Raw genomic sequence first — 20,996 nt, forward strand, 5'->3', positions numbered from 1 at the left:
TCAGACTCTTGTTTTCTTCCCTTCAGACATCATCTACATTCCTAGGTCTCATCCTGCAAAGTATTTCTCTATGCTCTTTTATGAATACAATAATGCATTAGTACAAAATCACAAGGCCATCTGGAGCCCATAACATCTGCTTGTTATGGTAACCTCAATTATCTTCACTAATATACTTTAAGCATGTCATCAGGGAGGCTGAATTGCCATCTTTAACATTATAATTGTTTGACAGGAGCCATGCAATCATAATCATTACCTGCGATAGTCGTTTTTTCCCCCCTTCCCTTTATGGAATACTTTAGTCCATGCAAATTCATCAACATCATATAGGAAATTCTGGTGATGGAGATGGTAACCCTCAAGAAAATAAAGGTCATGAGATGTCATGACCTAACTGAATAGAGGTATAGAACGTGCTTTCAGATAAAAAGGAACAACTAAATAACTTAATATCAACCCACACACATAATATTATATAATAAATATATTCAGGAGGATATAGAGACTTGTGATAAAATGAATAATATCTATATGAAAAAAAACTTCAGGTGTTACTTTAATTAAAAAAGTCCAGAAATAAGATTGCTTTGCCCTTAATCGCCACTAATTAATCTTGCATATCCAGTGACAAGAACAGTCACAAAAACAGTCATTCCTGAGACAGTGCAGCAGTGGACCAGAGAAGGAAAAAAACTCATAAGAAAAACACCCATAAATATGGGACTGATTGAGTCCAAAACCCATGTCAGCTAGACTATACACAAAAGGTATATCTATATGTGGATTGTAATCTGGTCTGAATAAAGCACTTTATCAAGGGCTCCTTGGATGCAAAGTTATCAGTTTTTCTGAGTTTTTTGAAATTCAATCTAATTTTTCTCTCATATGTGAAAAAAAACGTTTTCAGAGTGAATCCTTTTATTAGTCCATGTGATATGGAGTGGAACGCTATTTATCTGTGTAGGTCAGGCTTCCAGACAGGTTTTTACAAAGATACATACAATCCATATGCAATGACATCAGAAGTAAACACATGCTTTAACATACCATTAAACAACACGTTCAAATATAAAATTTAGAATACAATATAAACTTTAAAAGGGTAGTTAACAGTCAGATTACATAGTCATGCATATAACCATAGTAAAGTGCAATATAAAGGTATTCAGATTGGTATGATACCTCTGTATACTGCTAGACTTATAAGGAAGGCAAAGAGAGGTATGTTCTATCTACAGCACCGAGTTACTTATTCTACCTACGCACTAACTTGTGCATATATGAAATTGATAAAAGAACACCCTTCATCCCAAATATAAGAGTAAAATGTATATAATCAGGATGCTGTTTCTAGTGATCCAAGTTTTAACTAATGACTGACTTATTAATCTATATCATACGTGGATCGGAAGCGCACTTCTCAACACTGAAATTGCAATATCAAGAATAAAAGGTAATGGAGTGATGGAAATCACAGAATGAATAGACCTGCTATTGATATGCAAACGGTGAAAAAAAAAAAAGGAAACAAAAGTTTCAAAACATCTCAAAATTATTCAGCATAGCGTATGAGCGTCAGACACAGAAATCCTTGAGTCTGTACAACTTGGCTGACATCAATGAGGTTATTAATGGTTGTCTGTGAAATGTTCTGCCACACTAAATGCACTTGCACATGCAAATCATCAAGATCCTCTGCTGGTAACTTCCTTTTGCACTTGCCAATCAATGATATCCCAGATATGCTCCATAGGAGACCTTTTCAGAGATGCTGTAGGCCATTGAAGCACATTTAGGCCATGCAGGCTATAAGAGGCTTGGCTTTGTAGTACTGAAAAACAACTCCTGTAGCCAATCCTCGTTAGTATAGTGGTAAGAATCCCGCCTGTCACGCGGGAGACCGGGGTTTAATTCCACGACGGGGAGGCCTCTTATACTCCTGTAGCACTTTGCATACATGGTCATATTACTGGTGTAACAACAAAATCAATGTAACATTGAGCAGTTAGTGTACCTGAAATAAAGACTTGAGGGTCCAGCAACTGTGTATTATAACACCCCACACAATAATCTCATTAAAAGGACCGGAGTTACGTTACCTCGTGATGGTCTGTTCATCACGTTGCCCATTAAGTCTCGTGAGATTCGAAGATTGACGCATGGCGATCCATTCTGTATTGAATGTGAAGTTAGATGTCACGTACTAAGGATAAGGTGTCAGTGTCTACACAAACCATCAAAAGTAGTGCTGGCATGACCAAGGATTACGAGCCAGACATCCAGCCACAGACGTTCATGCCAATGAGCTCAAAGGTCCACTTTTGTCTTGAAAGCAATTGAAAGCCAAAGATTGGTTTGGAGACTACTTGAGCAACTCTATGAAGAGGCTAATTAAAGGGAACATAAGAGTCCTAAAAGCCATTTTTCAACACAACAATAGGTTGCCAGATGCTCATGCTACAGCGAGCAGCCTGTGGGTCCTTAACATGCGCTACCATGGCCTGCAGCGTCTACAGACTTGTCTCCCTATGAACACATGTGGGATGTCATTAATCGGCAATTGCACAGGGAGCTGTCAGTAGGTGGATATTGATGATTTGCACGCTCAAGAGTATTCAGTGTGGCAGAACATTAGACAACCATTAATAAATTAATTGGCTGCTATCAATGAGGTTAAAGGGAATCTGTCACCCCAAAAATCGTATATGAGCTAAGGCCACCGGCATCAGGGGCTTATTTACAGCATTATGTTATGCTGTAGATAAGCCCCCGATGTAACCTGAAAGATAAGGAAAAACAGGTTATATTATACTCATCCAGGGGTGGTCCCAGTTAGTTTCGAGTCCAATGGGCGTTGCGGTCCGGTCCGGGGCCTCCCATCTTCATACGATGACGTCCTCTTCTTGTCTTCCTTCTGCGGCTCCAATGCAGGCGTACTTTGTCTGCCCTGTTGAGGGCAGAGCAAAGTACTGCAGTGCGCAGGGCCTCTCTGACCTTTCCCGGCGCCTGCGCACAGCAGAACTTTCCTCAGCCCTCAACAGGGCAGATAAAGTACGCCTGCGCCGAAGCAGGAAGACAAGAAGAGAACGACATAGTATGAAAATAGGAGGCCCCGGACCGCGACGCCCATCGGACCCGGACCGCAGCGTAACCGCCCCTGGATGAGTATAATATAACATGTTTTTCTCCTCTTTCAGGTTACATCGGGGGCTTATCTACAGCATTACAGAATGCTGTAGATAAGCCCCTGATGCCGGTGGCCTTAGCTCATATACGATTTTTGGGGTGACAGATTCCCTTTAATTGTGTGAATTTTGTGGTGCTTATACTCAATATTGAATAAACCCACATATTTTGAAGATTTTGTATAATTTTTTCCCACAATTTGCGTATCATTAACACCTACTGATCTTTTTCAAACTTCTTGGGGTTGCAATTTCAATGTAAGGGAGTGTATATTACATATGATCGTTCAGCTCACCATTTGAAAAACGTTTTGAACGCTTAAGGCTACTTTCACACTTACGTTGTTTTGTATCCGTCACAATGAATCGTTTTGGGAAAAAAACGCATCCTGCAAATTTGCCAGCAGGATGCGTTTTTTCCCATAGACTTGTATTGCCGACTGATCGCGACGTATGGCCACACGTTGCGTCCGTCGTGCACTGGTTGCATCGGATTTTCGCAGCCCGTCTTCTGGAAAAAACGTTCGAGGGAATGTTTTTCTGTGCGTTGCATCCTGCTTTTCCGTCTGCGCATGCCCGGCAGGAAATCTCACTTTCTGTCTCATTCCTGCCCGGGACTGCAGACAGAAATGTGAAAGGCCACACTTCCATCGGTACGTCGCGCCGACGCTTTGTGACGGGCGACTACCGACGGAAATGTGAAAGTAGCCTTAAGATGTACACATACACTGAATCCCAGTTGTTAGGATAATCGATGTGAAAAAAATGTTGTTGTCCAGCACTCAATCTTCAAACTTCCAAGTAAAAAAAAAAAAAGATATACTGGGCCATTAAAAAGATATGAAAAACACATTTGAAAAATCCTACCAGTTTCCAACCTAGAAATATGTACAGTTCTTAGAAATGGCATAATCAATAAAGCTCTTTTTTTTTACTTTGAAATTTGAAAATTGAGTGCTGGACAAGAGTACCGGTTTTTCACAAGATTACAAGATACAAAAAAAACCCATTGGTTTGGAAACAGATTTTAAAAAGTTAACACATAGATGTAATTCAGGACTTTATTTGCAGTCTGTACTGGTGACTTGGAGGCCACCTGTGGTTCTTTCCCCCCTTTTACTTACGGAAGATTCCATTGTGTACTACAGTGTTTCCCAGAAAATAACAGTGTCTGAAATAATTTTTCCATATGAAAGAGGAGTCAGGGCTTATTTTTAGGGGAGGTCATATTTTTTTGTATGAACAGAAATCCACATTTATTCTAAAACAAAACAAATATCATTATTTATTAAAATATAATAGTATCATCACACACACACATGCTGCACATACACATGTATATACACACACCTCTTCAGTATCTCTAGAAACCCACAGTTAAAGGACCCCTTGGTGACATCATGGTCACCAAAGGTCCATAAGCCTTGGGATAGAAATGCAAGGAGGACTCAGATAGTGAGGTTTCAGGTGAGGTTCCTGACTAACTAGGGCTTATTTTTGGAGCAGGGCTTATATTTCAAGCATACTCCAAAAATCCAGGAAAATCATTCTAGGGCTTATTTTCGAGGTAGGTCTTCCAGAAACTGCGGAAGTAATGACATAACAGAGATAGAAGTGAGTGCTCGTGATATGGTTCTTGGTGTGGTATGAAACCTGACAAAAATTTGACAATGCATCAGCAATATAACTGAAGCCCACGATACCCAGATATTAAATATCTTACATTTTTAGCTGTTCTTTACTGATCACATTCATTTGAGTGAATACATTGCAGTATATCAATAGACCAACACTTTATTCACTATGTAGTGAGAATAAGTTACCTTGGAAATTTGAATGTAGTCTTTAAAAAAAGGGGAAAAAAACAGGGTGTGTCTATCCTCTAGAAATAACTAATTTTTGGTAATATGAAATATAAATAATAGTTGTTTATATGCTTATATTGATTATCTAGAGGTATGATAAGGCAACACGTACAAAAGGATAACTGCTTAGGTTTAAAACATTCAAATTTTTTTTTCAAAATACATTTTGCATTAAAAAATGTCGCATATTTGGAATATGTCAGTCCATATGGTAACCTAAATTTGCATGGGGAAAAATTAATTGCCCACTGTTAAAATCCAATCAAACAAAGAAATTGGTTTTCAACTCAAAGAAAAGGATTGTGTAGATACATAAACTAGAAATATAAAAGTTTGGATACCGGTAAAACTGACGAGACTGTAATCTGAAATATTAAGAAGTATCTACAAAACTGACAATTTTCGTGGCTGTACACTTGTAGCAAAGATGACTTTACACATTACACATTGTCCTGTGGTAGTTGGTCTGTTAAAGTGGTTGTTCATGAACATTTATCATTCATTTGTGGGATAGGTGAAATCTACGACAACTGACGGTCTACCTATGATAATGGTCAGATGTCCCCTATCAGTCTCTCTTTGACATCTCCGTTTGTCCCATAGACTAAGAAAGCAGCAGCACTACATCCGTGACCGCAGCACCATTCAAGAGAACATGGGTTTACAATTGGTGGAGGTCCCTCGGCGATCACAGCTGATTAATGTTGCTTGTGGGCCAACCCATTTAAATATATGTTGATTTATAGAATGCATTCATCCCATTGCGTGTTAAGTATTCCCATCTCTTAAACTTATGGCAATTCCATGCAATATGCTGTAACTGTAGGATACACTACAGCCTGCAATTAATCTCGGCAACGAGTCCTTGTTGCTACTGTTACATTTTTGGAAATCTCATAAGAATTAACGAGAGAGGTGCATGCATGGTGACCTCCTCACTGACAGTGGTGTGTGGCGGGCCCGTTCCCAAGATAGGAGAAACTCTCATCTATCCTATCATGTAGATAAGAAATGTATGAGATGGGATGTCAACTACTATAAACGCTGTTACTGATAAAAATAATTTTTCCATCTGCCTCCTAATTTTTGGTTACATATGTAAAATGAAGTAGGAAATAAGTGTGCTGGAGGGTCAGACTACACAGGGCCTGGAAACAATTTTCATTGACACTTGCAATGCTTGTATTTTTTATTTTAGATGCATTGAAACAATTGAAAACTAGTTGGTTGCAAATGTTGACATGGCATTTGGAATATCAAATATTAAGGCAATAAAATCCGAAAAATGACAGAACCAATTTAATCACCATTACAGCTTTAAAGGGAATCTGTCACCACATTTGACCTACCTAAACTATTAATATGGGCATACAGGTTATAAAATGCTGAAAACAGTCCTCCCTGAAGGTCTCACATCAGATGTGTTGTTGAGAAACCATCTTTTATCACTTTATTTAAATGTCCTCTTCCAGGCTCTTGGGAGGACACAGCCTGGAAGATAAGCACTGCCTCCAGAGCTCATTTTACATGAAGGGGAGTTACCAGTGTGATGTATAATGGTTACTAGTGTTACCAGTGTGATGGCCGCTCTGTGCGCTCCTGATCTCACTGCAGAGCTGTGTGTGGTTATAACTGACACATCTGCAGGTTCCTCTCAGCTTCCATCTCACAGGTAATATTGTTGCAATTCAGAAGAGGTGAGAGAGAAGCAAAAAATGTGTTTGCAAGAAGACAAAGTTAATTTCTCCTGTTCTGTGTTAGTTACTTGTCCCACCCTGGTAACTCCCCTTCATGTGAAATAAGCTCTGGAGGCAGAGTTATCTCCAGGCACCATCCGCCCAGAGCCTGGAAGAGGTAATTTATACAAATTGATAAAAGATTATTTATCCACAAGGCATACAGGTAGGACTTTTTCAGCAGTCTATAACCTGTATGCCCATATTAATAGTTTAGATAAATCAACTGTGGTGACAGTTTCCCTTTGAAGAAATATACCATATTTTTCACTTTGTAAAACAATCTTTTTTTCCCTCAAACTTGGGGGGGGAAATGGGGGGTGCGTCTTAGAAAGCGAACAATGTCTTACCGAGATCGTGGGTGTAGGCCTGAGGCTGGGATGAGCAGGTCTCCGGGTGCCCGGTGGTTGCTGGCCTGTGCTGCGGAGGGCCTCCGGTGCTCAGCAGTGCTGCGTGGGTGTCCGGCGCTGCGGCGGCGGCCATATTCCCGGAGACCACAGCACATGGAACCGCAAAATGTCAGCAGAACCCCGGACAGCGTCGGACACCCACGCAGCACCGCTGGGCACCAGAGGCCCCCCGCAGCACAGGCCAGCAAAAGCCGGGCACCCGGAGAAACCCCTGCAGCAGCACCAGACACCCCTGCAGCAGCGTGCCACACATCAGAACACCCCCTCATCCCAGCCTGCGACTTGCAGCATCACCCCACTCATGCCTCCTCCAGCAGTGATCCTGGGACCCCGCTTCACCGCAGCCACCCCCGGTAAACAATGAGATGCAAGGATAATAAGAAGCACCACCATTTTATTAAAAAATATTTTTCTTCTTTTTTCTTCTCCAAATTTGGGGTGCGTCTTATAATCCGGAGCGTCTTATAATCCGGAGCGTCTTATAATCCGAAAAATATGGTATCATTTTCTAAATTGTTTAATCAGATTTTATGGTAAAGTATATTACCATATATATTTGTTGGGTGAGCCCAATCCTTACAAAGTTTGACTTTTTACTTCCATATAATTTTCCACTGGCATGTCATTTCTATTTCCATTGCACATAAGTCACTATGAAGTGATCAGGTTTTATCCTTTCTACTTGGATTATTACTGCTAGTGTTTTTTTCCCCATTTGGTTCATCCACCAACACGTGTCAATTTTGTCCTCTGCGTTGGGACAAGTACCATTATGAACTTCTTGGTCTTTTAAATGTTTCATAGAATATGCTTAAAAAGCTGGGGACCATAGCTGAAGACAAAACTAGTCTGCTGGTACCCCTGGCCAGCTCTTTCCAACACTGCTGTAGATGATTGACAGGAGTGGCACTAGGAAGACACCTGTTGAGTGGCAATTTCAAAGCTCACATCTGAACCCACTGCAAAATGGGATTCAAGCTTCTACGCCAGAATCCTGTTTTGTAAGTGGTTTGGACGTGAGCCCAGATGGATCCACTGAATGGGTACCTGAGAGCAGTGTGAAAGCACCCAGCGATGTCACAGCAGGATCCTGATCGCTGCTGCGTGTCAAACACAACGAGATCGCTATCCAGGACGCTGCAACGTCACGGTTCGCTGTCGTTCTCGTTGGAAAGTTGCTCAGTGTGAAGGTACCTTTAGTGTTGGTCAAAACGGCTGCATAAATGAATGTGGTAAAGGCAGCAGATGTAGCATACTACCCCGTGTGGTGCTCTCTTAAGCATAATTTTTAGGAAACTTTCTCAATAAAAAAATGAAAAATCAAGTTAAAAATATAAACATAAAACCTTTCAAGTTTTTATCATGCATAACTCACAAGCCATCATTTGTCAAGAACCACTGAAACATGGGGGGAATGGGGAAGCGGATTTATAGAGCATTCATAAGGAGAATATTAATCTAGACACCAAATTTCTACCTTTTAAATTGCTTTATTAAACAATTCAAAGGAAGTGTCGCCTTTATTGTTTTCGTATAAGCTGCAAGTTTTACAATACTAATACAAATAGAATAAATCACGGTAACAATCAACCTTCACAAAGAGGCAAGTGAAATCTCATAAGAGCAAAAAACACAATAGGTATGAGTTACATAACAAAAAAGAACTTTCTACAAATGCTAGAGTTAAGACAAAACGATAGGTTGAAATTAAAAATTAAAAAATAAAAAAGGAAGGCATTCCACTGGAATTTATCTACTAAACATTCTCATCGGTATGGAATGATGCACTAGTAACGGCGACGCTTGTTAGATCCATCAAAGTTTCCCCCTTGGTTTCCTCTATTATAGCCACCAGGTCCACCACCAACTGCATTTACACCACCCACTGCTGGCTGAGCAGCTTCGGTTCCTGCTCTGTTAACCATGGGAGACCCCATTTGGGATGGAGATGGTTGTGAGAATCTATCAGTGCGCTACAGTACATTCGCGGTCAATGTGCAGTCCCAAAGGGTTAACATTTGTCATTATTATTGGATATATTCACAAAGTGCAGTGATGACGTTCAGAAGACAGTCCAGGAGAGTCGAACATAGAGGGGGAAAAAAGGAGCAACTAAATTAGTAACTATATTACATGTAAAAAAAAAAATATATATTAAAAAAAAAAAAAAAAAACAGCTAGATTATATTCTTTGCTTAGGCAAATTAAAGAAGTAATGGTGCAAACTGAATAAATTATCAAGTAGTTATAAAACAAGAGACTTCCAAAATTAAGACCACTCATGTAAAGAACCTTTTAAGCAACAATGTAAATATGTGAGTAAAAAAGAAAAGACACATTACCAAAAAATCCCTTTAACTCCCACCCAAGTAAAATAACTTATGTCTATGCAATTTTGCTAAGGAATACTACATATATATGCGTTGAAGAACTAACAATATTTGAACAAATTTCAAAGTTTAAAATTTGAGCACAGACCATGCACACAAAAATATTTTACTAAAGAAAAAAAAACCTACATTTTTCTTATAAATGGAATATAAATTCGAAAATATAGTTAAAATAAAACATCTTAAAAGATGTTCTGCTAAACTTGGAAGTTATGACCGATCCATAACTAATAACAGTCCGATCGCTAGGACCCCCTCAGATCGAGGGAACGGGCCTCTGAAGATCCCATTGTGAATGGGGTGGAAGTCGAGCCCATTTTCCGGATTGGTGGAGGTCCCAGCAGTCGGAACCCTCAGTGATAGGACAGTTATCCTCTATCCCAGGGGTCCCCAACTCCAGTCCTCAAGGCCCACCAACAGGTCATGTTTTCAGGATTTCCTTTGCATTGCACAGGTGATGCAATTATTACCTGGGCAAGACTAAGGAAATCCTGAAAACATGACATGTTGGTGGGCCTTGAGGACTGGAGTTGGGGACCCCTGCGGTCTATCCTATGGATTGGGGATAACTTCCAAATTTGGCACCACCCCCTTAAGTAGTAATACTGAAAATCTATTATGCCGCTTGAAAGAGGCTGAAAAGGTACTTTGATCAAGTGTTTAAGGATTTACATATACTAATAAATAAATATACCAACGTGCATATGTGCATATATACTACATCTGCCATTTTTGCATTAACATAAAGTTATATCAAACCAAATAAAATGGAGAACAGATTTTTCCAAATTTCCATGTCTAAAACGAGTGAAGATACAGTGCACAGATCCGGTTTAGGTTACTGATTATGTCATGTTGGCGGCGAATATATTTTTTGGGGGTGGGGTAGTAAATTAAAAGTTCGAAACAGAACATGAGCAAAGACTATGATCGCAGGAAAAACGGCTGAATTATTTTCTAGTAATACATTATATAAATGAAAATAAATAACACCAGTGGAGAACGTGCACACCGTTACCCAGACATATTGGCAATCTATGTGATAAATACTATGTGATGAAGGTTGGATTATACCAGCGTGCAACTGGCTACAAAAATGTAATAAAAATAAACCAACCATAAGCTATAGTTCAAGGACAATCACATTTTGAGAAGAAAAGTTACTAATACATTACCACTGCTCCATTGTCTGGCATCATTGCGGCTCCAATGCTTGCAGCTCCTTCAGAGCCCAATGCCGGACCGGGACCCATTGAAGGGCTTGAGACAGTTGCTCGGTTGCTGATATTCATCCCCATCATTGGTGGTGGTGGTGGAGGAGGACCTTGGTTACCAGCAGGTGCTGGGCTATAGGTATCTACGTAAAACAATCTATACTTAGACATGTTCTTTTTATCTGCTGCGCCCATTGAACATTAAAATATTTCAAGGGTTTCAGTAAAACTAGAAGTAGTACAGAAAATATAGCACAGTAGTAGAAGCATTTATTTTTTGCTGTAATGGGAATCTGTCACCAAATTTTTGCTCACCAATCTGAGAGCAGCATAATGTAGAGGCAGAGACCCTGCTTCTAGTGATGAGCCACTTGCTGGGCTGCTTGCTGAAGGTTTTTATTTTTTATTATTATTTTAGCAGCAGGAGATCATCACTAGAGGACTACCCAGCCAGTTGTTCTCCAACCCCACTGATTGGCAGATTTCTGTGCATGGGCAGAAAGCTGCCAACCAGTGGTGTGGGCGGGGTAATAAAGAGCTCAGCATTCTGAGAGCTGGCAGATCTGCAGCAGAGAAAAGAATTTTGTACATCATTGGAATCAGGGTCTGTGAACCTACATCATACTGCTCGCAGATGAAGTAGCAAAAACATGATGACAGTTCCACTTTAAAGAGATCTTTCATTTTTCTATAAATTATAGGGGCTGCATCAATAGATTGTGCAAACCAGCAGCTCTGAAAGGCATAGCTCATCAGGCAAAGGGCTCCGCTTCTGCCTGACCCCATCACAGAGAGGAAAAGGGGGCTCAACCCAAAATTAACCGTTCTGTTTGCACGTGGTTAGTCAGGAGCCGAGCACTTCTTCATGAAAAGCTGCATGTTATAAGGCAGTGTTCCCCAAGTCCAGTCCTCAAGAGCCACCAACAGGTCATGTTTTCAGGATTTCCTTAGTATTGCACAGCTGATAATTTCATCACCTGCACAGGCAATAATTTCATCACCTGTGTAATACTAAGGAAATCCTGAAAACATGACCTGTTGGTGGCTCTTGAGGACCGGACTTGGGGAACACTGTTATAAGGTATGTTCACAAGTGGCGCTGCGGTTTTTTTCTCCTGCTGCAAAAACGCTGCATTTTATAGTACCAGCAAAGTAAATGAGATTTCAAAAGTCTCATTCACAGGCTATATATATATATATATATATATATATATATATATATATATATATATATATATATATATATATATATATATATATATATATATATATATATATATATATATATATACATATACATATATATATATATATATAATAGTATTTATTGCAGAAATAAACACTGCAAAAATGCTACATGTGAACAAACCCACAGAAATACCTTGAGAGACATGTTAAGTAGTACCAATTAAAAAAAATCTAAATAATAGCTACTCTTTCAAAACTTAATTAATTATAAAAAGCCAATTCAAAAGGGTTGTTCCCGTTCATTTAATATTAGGCCCCAATTTCAGTTTTTAAAAGTCAACAATTCACCCTGTACTCGCACTCACCAGGTCCATCAGCAAGCGTCCGCCACTGCTCCTGATGTATTGCGCTGGAAGAGGCGTTGGCATCACATTGACAGCCAATCAGTGAGCTCAGTCTCTCTGCCAGTGGAGACGGATAGCCCTCTTCAGAGCCACGTAACTCATCGATTGGCTCCAGCGCTGTTGTGATGCCGCCAATGCCAGACACCGTGAGCAGCAGTACAGACTGGTAGGTGGCTCTAACAATGCTAGTACAGTGCAGTTTGTGCTTTTTTTTTTTTATTTGAAAGGGAACAATCCATTTAATTTTGTGCAAGGATTAAAAGTAATTTGGTCAGAAGTTATTAGCCAAGTGCTGCTCTGCTCGGTTATTAAAGTCTAACAAGCGAGTTTTCATTTTTGGAGAAGAGCAGCCCTAAGTTAAGCTCTTCTTCCCCTTAGGACGGATTCACACATCAGACTGTCAAGATCCAGAATGGTCAAAGGTCTCAGGACCCGAACATGATGGCCTTGTATAAACCTGTTGTGAAGTTTGGCTAGGTAGACCAACAGTCAGCCTGTGCATGGCGGACTGTGACACACAGTGTGCGAATCCAGAACAGATTTGGCCTTCTATCTGTTGTGCCATGTCAAATGTTTTTGGAAACAAAGGGAATCTGTCACCTCATTTTTCGCATAGAAGCAGCAGCCACCGCCATTAGGGCATTCTGTAATGCTGTAGATAAGCCCCCGATGTATCCTGAAAGATGAGAAAAAGATAGATTATACTCACCCAGGGCGGTCCCACTTCGGTTCCGATGGGCGTCGTGGGTCTCAACAGGGCAGAGTATTACGCCTGCGCAGGTCGTCTTCTTCTTGTCTTCCTGCTGCGGCTCCGATGCAAGCGTACTTTATCTGCCCTGTTGAGGGCAGAGCAAAGTACTGCAGTGCGCAGGGCCTCTCTGACCTTTCCCGGCGCCTGCGCACTGCAGTACTTTCCTGTGCCCTCAACAGGGCAGATAAAGTACGCCAGCGCCGGAGCAGCCGCAGGAAGACAAGAAGAGGACGACCTGCGCAGGCGTAATACTCTGCCCTGTTGAGGGCAGGGTAAAGTACTGCAGTGCGCAGGCACAGGTCCCCTCTGACCTTTCCCCGAACCTGCACACTTCAGAGAATTACGCCTGCGCAGGAGACGCGACAAAAGCAAGGATGTCATCACATGAAGATAGGAGGCGCTGGACCCGGACCTGCGACGCCCATCGGACCCGAACTGCCCCTGGGTGAGCAAAATCTAACTAGTTTTTCTTATCCTTCAGGTTACATGGAGGGGCTTAACTACAGAATGCTGTGGATAAGCCCCTAATGGTGGTGGCCGCAGCTTATATGCGAAAAATGAGGAGACAGATTCCCTTTAATCTACGTTTTAAACCTTACTACAAAGTGGATGTGTCTTATTCCACAGCCAAGAACAGTAAAATTCAATGTGCAGTGGATTAAATGGATTTGAGTCGACTCCACTGGCTGCAGGAAGTCAAGAAATCTATTACTATATAAAGTCCACTGTACGAATAGGAGATGTGCTCAGAAATTTGATAGGATATGTGGAAGGTGGTCAGCAATACCCGGCACAGTATACTGTATATTCAGCTCGATCATGTCTCCATAAGGTGTTGAAGGCCATGGGGGCCGGTATGATTGGGTGTGGTGTATGAGGTTGTATGCATGTTCTATGCTATTCACAATATTGAGTCTAAAGTATGTTATGGACATGAAGATACTCAGGTCTTGAAGTGTTCAACCCCTTCACCGTGAGCAATTTTCCGTGTTTTTTTTTTTTTTGCTCCCCTTCTTCCCAGAGCCATAACCTTTTTATTTTGTTGTACTTTTGACTAGAAATGAGCGATTATCTTCGGCTCTCTCCTTATTCAGCAAGCTATAGCGCTTACCAAATAAGCTGCAGAGGGGACCCGGCTACCTGGAGCGCTCAGCTGTTCGGCACCGCAGCTGCATGTGTCTAAGTCTTTCTAGATTGATAGATCAGGCGTTTCTGAACGCAATGATACAAAGAGTGTATTTAACATTTTTTTAATTGTTTCATTCTGAATGGGGCCAAAGGGGGGGGGGTTAGATATGAAATTTTACATTTGTTAAAAAAAAAAATTCTCTACTTTTTACTGGCTTCAATAGTCTCCTTAGGAGACTTGAAGCTGCGATCTTCTGATAGCATAGCAGGGCTTCACTGTTATCTTTAGCAGAAATGCTCATTTGCTTTGAACGCCAGCCACTGGGAGGCGCTCACAGCAGATCAGCAATCACAACCATGGTTGTCATGCCTACCCATTGGCACCCCGCGATCATGTGGCAGGGGTCCCGATGGGCAGAGTTAGTAGTGCTTCTGGCAATGCCAAATGCAGCTCTCAGAAATTGTCTGCAGCATTTACCATGTTAATAGCCGTGGGTGGATCGCAATTCCACCCATCAACTCAGCTGGCGTGTGCCGGAAAAGATGCAGGCTCAGCACCGGAGCCCGAATCAAAGGGAGAGACAATACATGATGTATATATACAGATCATATGCGGTGAAGGCGTTAAATGACCTTCCGTCTTCTTATTGACGAGATTTCAATGTACATGGACTATGCTTATAATTACATCATTTGATTCTAATGGTCAAAAATAAAAATTGAAAGTGCACCTGCGGCTTTAAATTTTCAGAACAAGGAGTCATATCTATATACAAGCAACAGCACATCTTCTATCCATTATGTGACTTTTACCCTACATTTTTCATCATTTCCCTGTTGCAGGATCTCACTAATTTTCAGCTATCACAAACTAAATGATTACCAAGCTGGTGGGTGAAGTCTAGCTGCTATGATGTCTTTCATACACCATACAGAGACATACATCTCTGCTTCTCGCTCTATAGCACACAGAGAGAAGCTGCATCAGCAAAGATGACGACATACAGCAGGACTGAGCTGTGTGGCTGTGAATCCAGCACTGAAGTGAAATACATTTTCTCAATACTATAGCAGGATAATGGGCTATGTAACACTTACACATCTCATTATGCTGGCAGTGGGTCTAGCTTAATTGGTTTGAGCTGTTATTCAGTAGCAGGGGAAGGGATGAAGTGGCTTATAAGTGCAGAAAGGAGTAGATTTCTCTGATAAAATATATTACAAAGTTTCTTACATTTGCTTGCATTATTGATTTATCCAAAGTTTGTTGAAATGACTGTCACAATTTAATCTGTGTTTTATTATTGCTGAAAAAACTTCCTGAATAAGATATGGATTTTAAATAACCATGTAACTGGAAGTTTTAATATTTATGATGAATGATATACACATGGCAAATGTAAAGAAATATTTTTTTCTGCAGCAATACTTCCTGGTTTATTCATATTTGTGAACAAAAGCACAATCAATAGTAGATCATATAAAAGAATCAAGAAAACAAAAAAGTATATATTTATATCACAATGAAACAAAGCCTATCACCATAAAAGTCTCAATTTAATTTTAAAGTGCTATTGTTACACAAAAATAATTAAAATATAAACTCTGCTACAATACAAACCAATACAGAATCGTACAAGTACTAAAAAAAAATTAAAAGTGTAATCTAAAATGTTAAATAATGGGTTGTGTGGTCAAAAAAAATGGATTTTTAGGAAAAAATCCCTACCTCCCATGTTTATTGCTCCACGAACGCCCATATCACCCATTCTCATATCCTGTTCTCTCTGAAAATAAACATAGTTTTTGTAGTCAACCTAATCAAAATTAAATTTAAAAAAATGTGTAGGGGACAATTGTATAACATTACTGTTTAGTATGGAATTTTAGCGCCATCATGCATGAAAAAAAAAGGAAAAATTACATCTCAAGTCACGTATGCTAAAAGTAATCCTTGCTGGGAATAAAGATAAAATTATAAAAGTAATACAAAAATATAAAAAAGGTGGTATTTGACGACAAGAGCATTTTGATAGGACATTTACATTTCCCTTTATCAAACAGCAGGATATTGAAAAAGCTTTACTAGGCACTAGTGATGAGCGAAGGTGCTCAGATAAAGTGTTGTCCGCCATGCTCGGGTGCTAATCGAGTAACTTCGGTGTGCTCGAAAAATATGTTCAAGACCCCGCGGCTGCATGTCTCATGGCTGTCGAAGAGCCGCGGGGACATGAACATACTTTTCGAAGACACCGAAGGCACTCGGTTACCACCTGAGCATGGCGGATAACACTGAGCACATTCGCTCATCATTTCTAGGCACAAATCTACATTCTGACTGCAGGCAAAGGGTTTCCAGGGTAATGGATTAAGAATAAAAATATTTAGTATTAAATACATGTGATTCTAGGTTTAATTTGCAGATTATAGACATAGCATTTAAAAGTTTCAGAAATTGGGTAGAACAGTTGTAAAACTAACACACATCTGTCTCACTGTGCTGAAAAAGTAAAACAGATTTTGCTACTACAAACAAATGAACATTAAAAGGTAATAGGACAAAGATTACAACCAAACGCAACAAAAATGGTGAGAAAATCAAAGGCAGAAATGCATAGCATATGTACTACAGTGTGAACGGAGTCATATCAAATATTTAGTGAGCGGACGTTACGTTTCTCTTTGATTCCATTATTCTTTCCTGTAATTAAAATGAGAACCTCACGACCCATTAGATGACGGATTTAGAGTCATTCATTGCTTCTTGGTAACAATGGAAGACCAGAGGAAAATGCAAACACATTCTTTAGATTCAAAACATAGAATAGCATAATATAGCTATCAAAACGGTTATGGTACTCCCTTACACAAAAACAATAAATAAAAACTTAAGAAGTGACATCTTTATTATTAGGCCCTTTGTTCTTTTTTGCTATTTAGAAATGGTTCACCTTTATAAAGTAAACAAAAAGGACAATTTTTACACAACAGTTTCGACAGATACCCAACAACCTGATTTCCGCACGGCTGCAGAGTTTTAGACAGAGCATAAAGACATCGTAGGATGTCATTTTAATCAATAGATCTTGGAATAATAAATTTCCACAATTGGATGTGTTTAAATACAATGTTCCTGTGCTGAGATAATCTTATAAATGTGTCCCTGCTGTGTACTGTGTAATGGCCGTGTCTGAGGGATATGGTCTGATCATATCACATCTCCTGGGCGGCAGGACATAGAGTATAAAGACAGGCCTGTTTTTAACCCATGTTTTACTTCAAAGAAAAAATCATTTGCGATCCCTAATGTCTGTATTCTCTCTCGTGTCGTCCCCTGCCCAGTAGTTATGGTTATGATCAGACCATGCTCCTGCACGGTCAGACACGGCCATTACACAGTACACAGCAGGGGCACATTTATAAGATTATCTCAGCACAGGAACATTTTTACACACATCCAATTATTGAACTTATTACTCCATGCAACAATTTTTTTTTATTTTTGCTCCCGGGAACAAAGTGTGTTTTCCTATCCCTTTATGCCTAAAACAAATAGAAAAGAGTTGTTCCACAAAAACTTTGCTTCAGTGATCAGGACAATGAAATTTAGAAATTTGTTTTCGGGAAAATTCTCGATTCGTATTCAATACTGAGTAGTCTTCTAGAACACCGTTGAAACTTCTAGGACTGTTCAATAGTAGTCATACAAGTACAAAAGCACAGGTGACTCGAACCAACATTACGGTTTATGTTATTGCTGAGTAAGAGGAAAAAGGAATCGTAGATAAAGAGCAATTATTTGTTTTAGATGGCATCAAGAGGTGGTTTGCGCCCAGCAGATGCATTTTGCTACGTGTGTGGACAATTTATGAAGAAGAGCGAGAAAGTATTCCGTGAAAGCATGTCATATGATGTGTACAAGGCATATTTTGGCACATGAGAATATTGCAAAAAAATTCTTGAAGGTAAAGTGAACAATTGCTGCTCGTTTAGATGGCAGTGCCTTATTTTCTAGAATTTCAATGATCCAGATCTAGTACAGTTTAAGGAATTGCAATTAAAAAGGAGCATACACCATGAAGCCTTCTCTGTAGTATTAAAACGGCACGCGCCACCTGAATGTACAGTAATTCATTTATGGCAGTATTTCTGACACAAACAGAAAAGACGACCATGTAATCATGATTAATGCCATTTACAACCCACATGCTGGCACCGTTACGTTTCGGTCTTCCACTCCACTCAAGTGCCTTTCTGCCTGCAATTACATTTCTATATATAGCACTACTGTTGGTATTGACCAGCGACCTACTGCTTTTCATCCTAAAATCCGACTGCAGAAGAATGTGTTTCACTGAGGGAACAAAACAATACACTATCAATTAATACACATCACTTAGTATCAACAGTGCAGGGTCACCTTCGCCATTTATCCAATGAGTGGAATGCTACCTGGCACCAGCACTTGTTGGGCGTACTGCCATTTATCTATTGATTAGTATTTCTGGCGCAAGCTGAATCACTAAGACTTATTTAGGCACGTCTATCATGGATCCGTTTTCACAAATCTGTTCAATGTGGGCACAAATCAAGAGGATCTGACAAATGGCTGAAATCTTTTATAACTACTGCACGTACCCTCTCTTTTGATGAACGGTGTCAAAAGGACACGGTGGTATTCCAGAACTATGTCCATTTATCTGCATATCCATAAAAAGTATGTATGGTAAATAAATGTATCCTTCCTAACAAAAGGCCTTCAGAGGACCAGACTGCATTGAGGCAAGCATTATTTCTAAAAACTTCATCCAACTAAATACAAAAAGGAGAAGAGCTGGGACATCAGAAGATGTCTTCGCAATTAATTTATTCTCCAGCAATAACTCAGTCGAAAGATTTATTTCTTCTGTTACACACTTTTCCAGCAGCTCCAGAATGCATCATATTACAGCTCCTCTGTCAGTTGAGACAGGTCCGCACTGGGATTATGAAAAACAGGCATTTGGATGCAGCCAAAGACTTGATAGTCAAAAAAAAATACGCTTCCCATGCTTTTATTATCAATTTACAAGTACATGTGAAAATGATTAGTCACAATAGTAACATTTTTTAAAAATTACATCTAAATAAAGAAAGAAAAAAAAAAAACACAAAATACACATTACAGTTTTTAAGGTAACACTAGAGAACTAAAGTCCATATAAGATTTGGGATATCGACGTTATTGAGCCATTAAAGCTGTTAGGTCGAGGCTTCCCTTTTGTTTGTTTTTTTTGTGTTTTCTTCCCCCTCGTCTTCCCGGCGTCCTCTTCTTAATTCTCCTTGTTGTGTGAATCTTAAAAAATTATAATTAAATTTGTTTTACCACACACAAAATCACTTGATTTCAGATACAGAGACATTTGGCAAGTCATACTCTCATATTATCACTTTGCACTTTATTGATTTATGTGAACGCTGTCATATGCGGTTTATTATTATTGATTATTAATTATTATTATTCAATCAGGAAATGGTGTTTGAGATTTATCTGCAGCTTTAAATTTTTCTCCTTTGCCCCCTGTTCACACTCAGTCTTTGCAAGAGAATTTTCCCTTGTTTTAAATTCCACATTTTTTAATACAATTTTTGAATAAAATAATATAATTTTATTAAATATTTTTGCCTATGCCTCTTTATCCCTGTTGTGCACATATGGTATTTTGCGTATTATTACGGTATTTGGAATTAGTTTTTAATATCTGTATATTTAAAAATAAAAATATTACATACATTGGCCACTATTATCGTCACTGCTTTATTTAGAAAATAGCTTATTTGGACGGTAAAATCAAAAGGTCAAACACTTAAGGTTTGTTTACACAACAATTTTTTGTACCTAACAAAAACTGATACCAGACAGAACGATAGTTAATGATCGTTGCCCTCATACAGCACACATTTGTTGGCAGCACCATTACATGGGGAGATGCACTGCCGAATGAGGAGATGACCCAGGGTAATGGCCGTGCATGCGCAAAAAAACTCAGGCAGAGGAGGCAGGTCACGGAGGGAAGAGTGATCAGTCCTCCAGAGATTGCTGGCAGGCGGGGAAATAGGAAGAACAGGAGAGCTGAAAGTGCAGGGTCCCCTACCGCAATTGTGAATAAAACTAACGGCTGGATAGCTCCACAATCACACAATAAAATACTACAAACAAGGTGTGGATTTCATAAGCATTAAAGGCCCTTTTTACACACAGTCCTTTATGGTGCTGTCCACTACTAGGACAACCCCTTCTCAAACAATGTTTAAAATAAAAACACTCATACTCCCCTCCCTTGCTGACTCCATTCCAGAGGGGTCGGCACTCGCGATACTAAGGCTCATGTGAGGTTATGACACACAAGCCCTGAACCACATGCGAACATGTAATCAGCAGGTGAACAGCCAGTCACAGCTCTCACTTCTTTTTGATTACTCACACGCCTGAAGTCGGGGACAGTAGCGCCAGCGCAGATGGGGGCGCAGGGCTCACTTGTCAAAATGACGTGAGCCCCGGGAGACAGAGTGCCAATATCGTTGCAACGGCGATGGCACGAGAGGGGAGTATGGGTGGTTTTATTTTAATGGGGACAAAAATTCAGAGCGAGAAGAGGTTGTCCTAGCAGTGGGGTCTAAATATCCTAATGAACATTCACTTCTAAGGAGGTTTCCAGGTGTAATAATTTTTAATGGTAATG

The 20,996-nt window shown here is 39.9% G+C and overlaps 1 protein-coding gene across 4 annotated transcripts in view; it reads right to left on the reverse strand.

The window, feature by feature from the left end:
* PSPC1 (paraspeckle component 1) overlaps positions 1–20,996 on the reverse strand; it is a 159,246-nt gene that overhangs the window by 63,418 nt on the left and 74,832 nt on the right. The window contains exons 7-9 of one of the 4 annotated variants that reach the window (XM_069759091.1): positions 16,004–16,061; positions 10,765–10,946; positions 8,670–9,172 (exon numbers count right to left, since the gene is read on the reverse strand). The exons of 1 other annotated variant lie outside the window; for it this stretch is intronic. In XM_069759091.1, coding sequence (XP_069615192.1) covers positions 8,987–9,172; positions 10,765–10,946; positions 16,004–16,061 — 426 coding nt within the window. In that variant the 3' untranslated portion in view covers positions 8,670–8,986. Of the gene's footprint in view, positions 1–8,669; positions 9,173–10,764; positions 10,947–16,003; positions 16,062–19,312; positions 19,610–20,996 lie in introns of those variants that run through there. 2 more of the 4 variants (XM_069759092.1, XM_069759093.1) reach the window with 2 other exon arrangements.

The sequence above is a fragment of the Ranitomeya imitator genome, chromosome 3, assembly GCF_032444005.1.
Source record: "Ranitomeya imitator isolate aRanImi1 chromosome 3, aRanImi1.pri, whole genome shotgun sequence".
Lineage (NCBI taxonomy): Eukaryota > Metazoa > Chordata > Amphibia > Anura > Dendrobatidae > Ranitomeya > Ranitomeya imitator.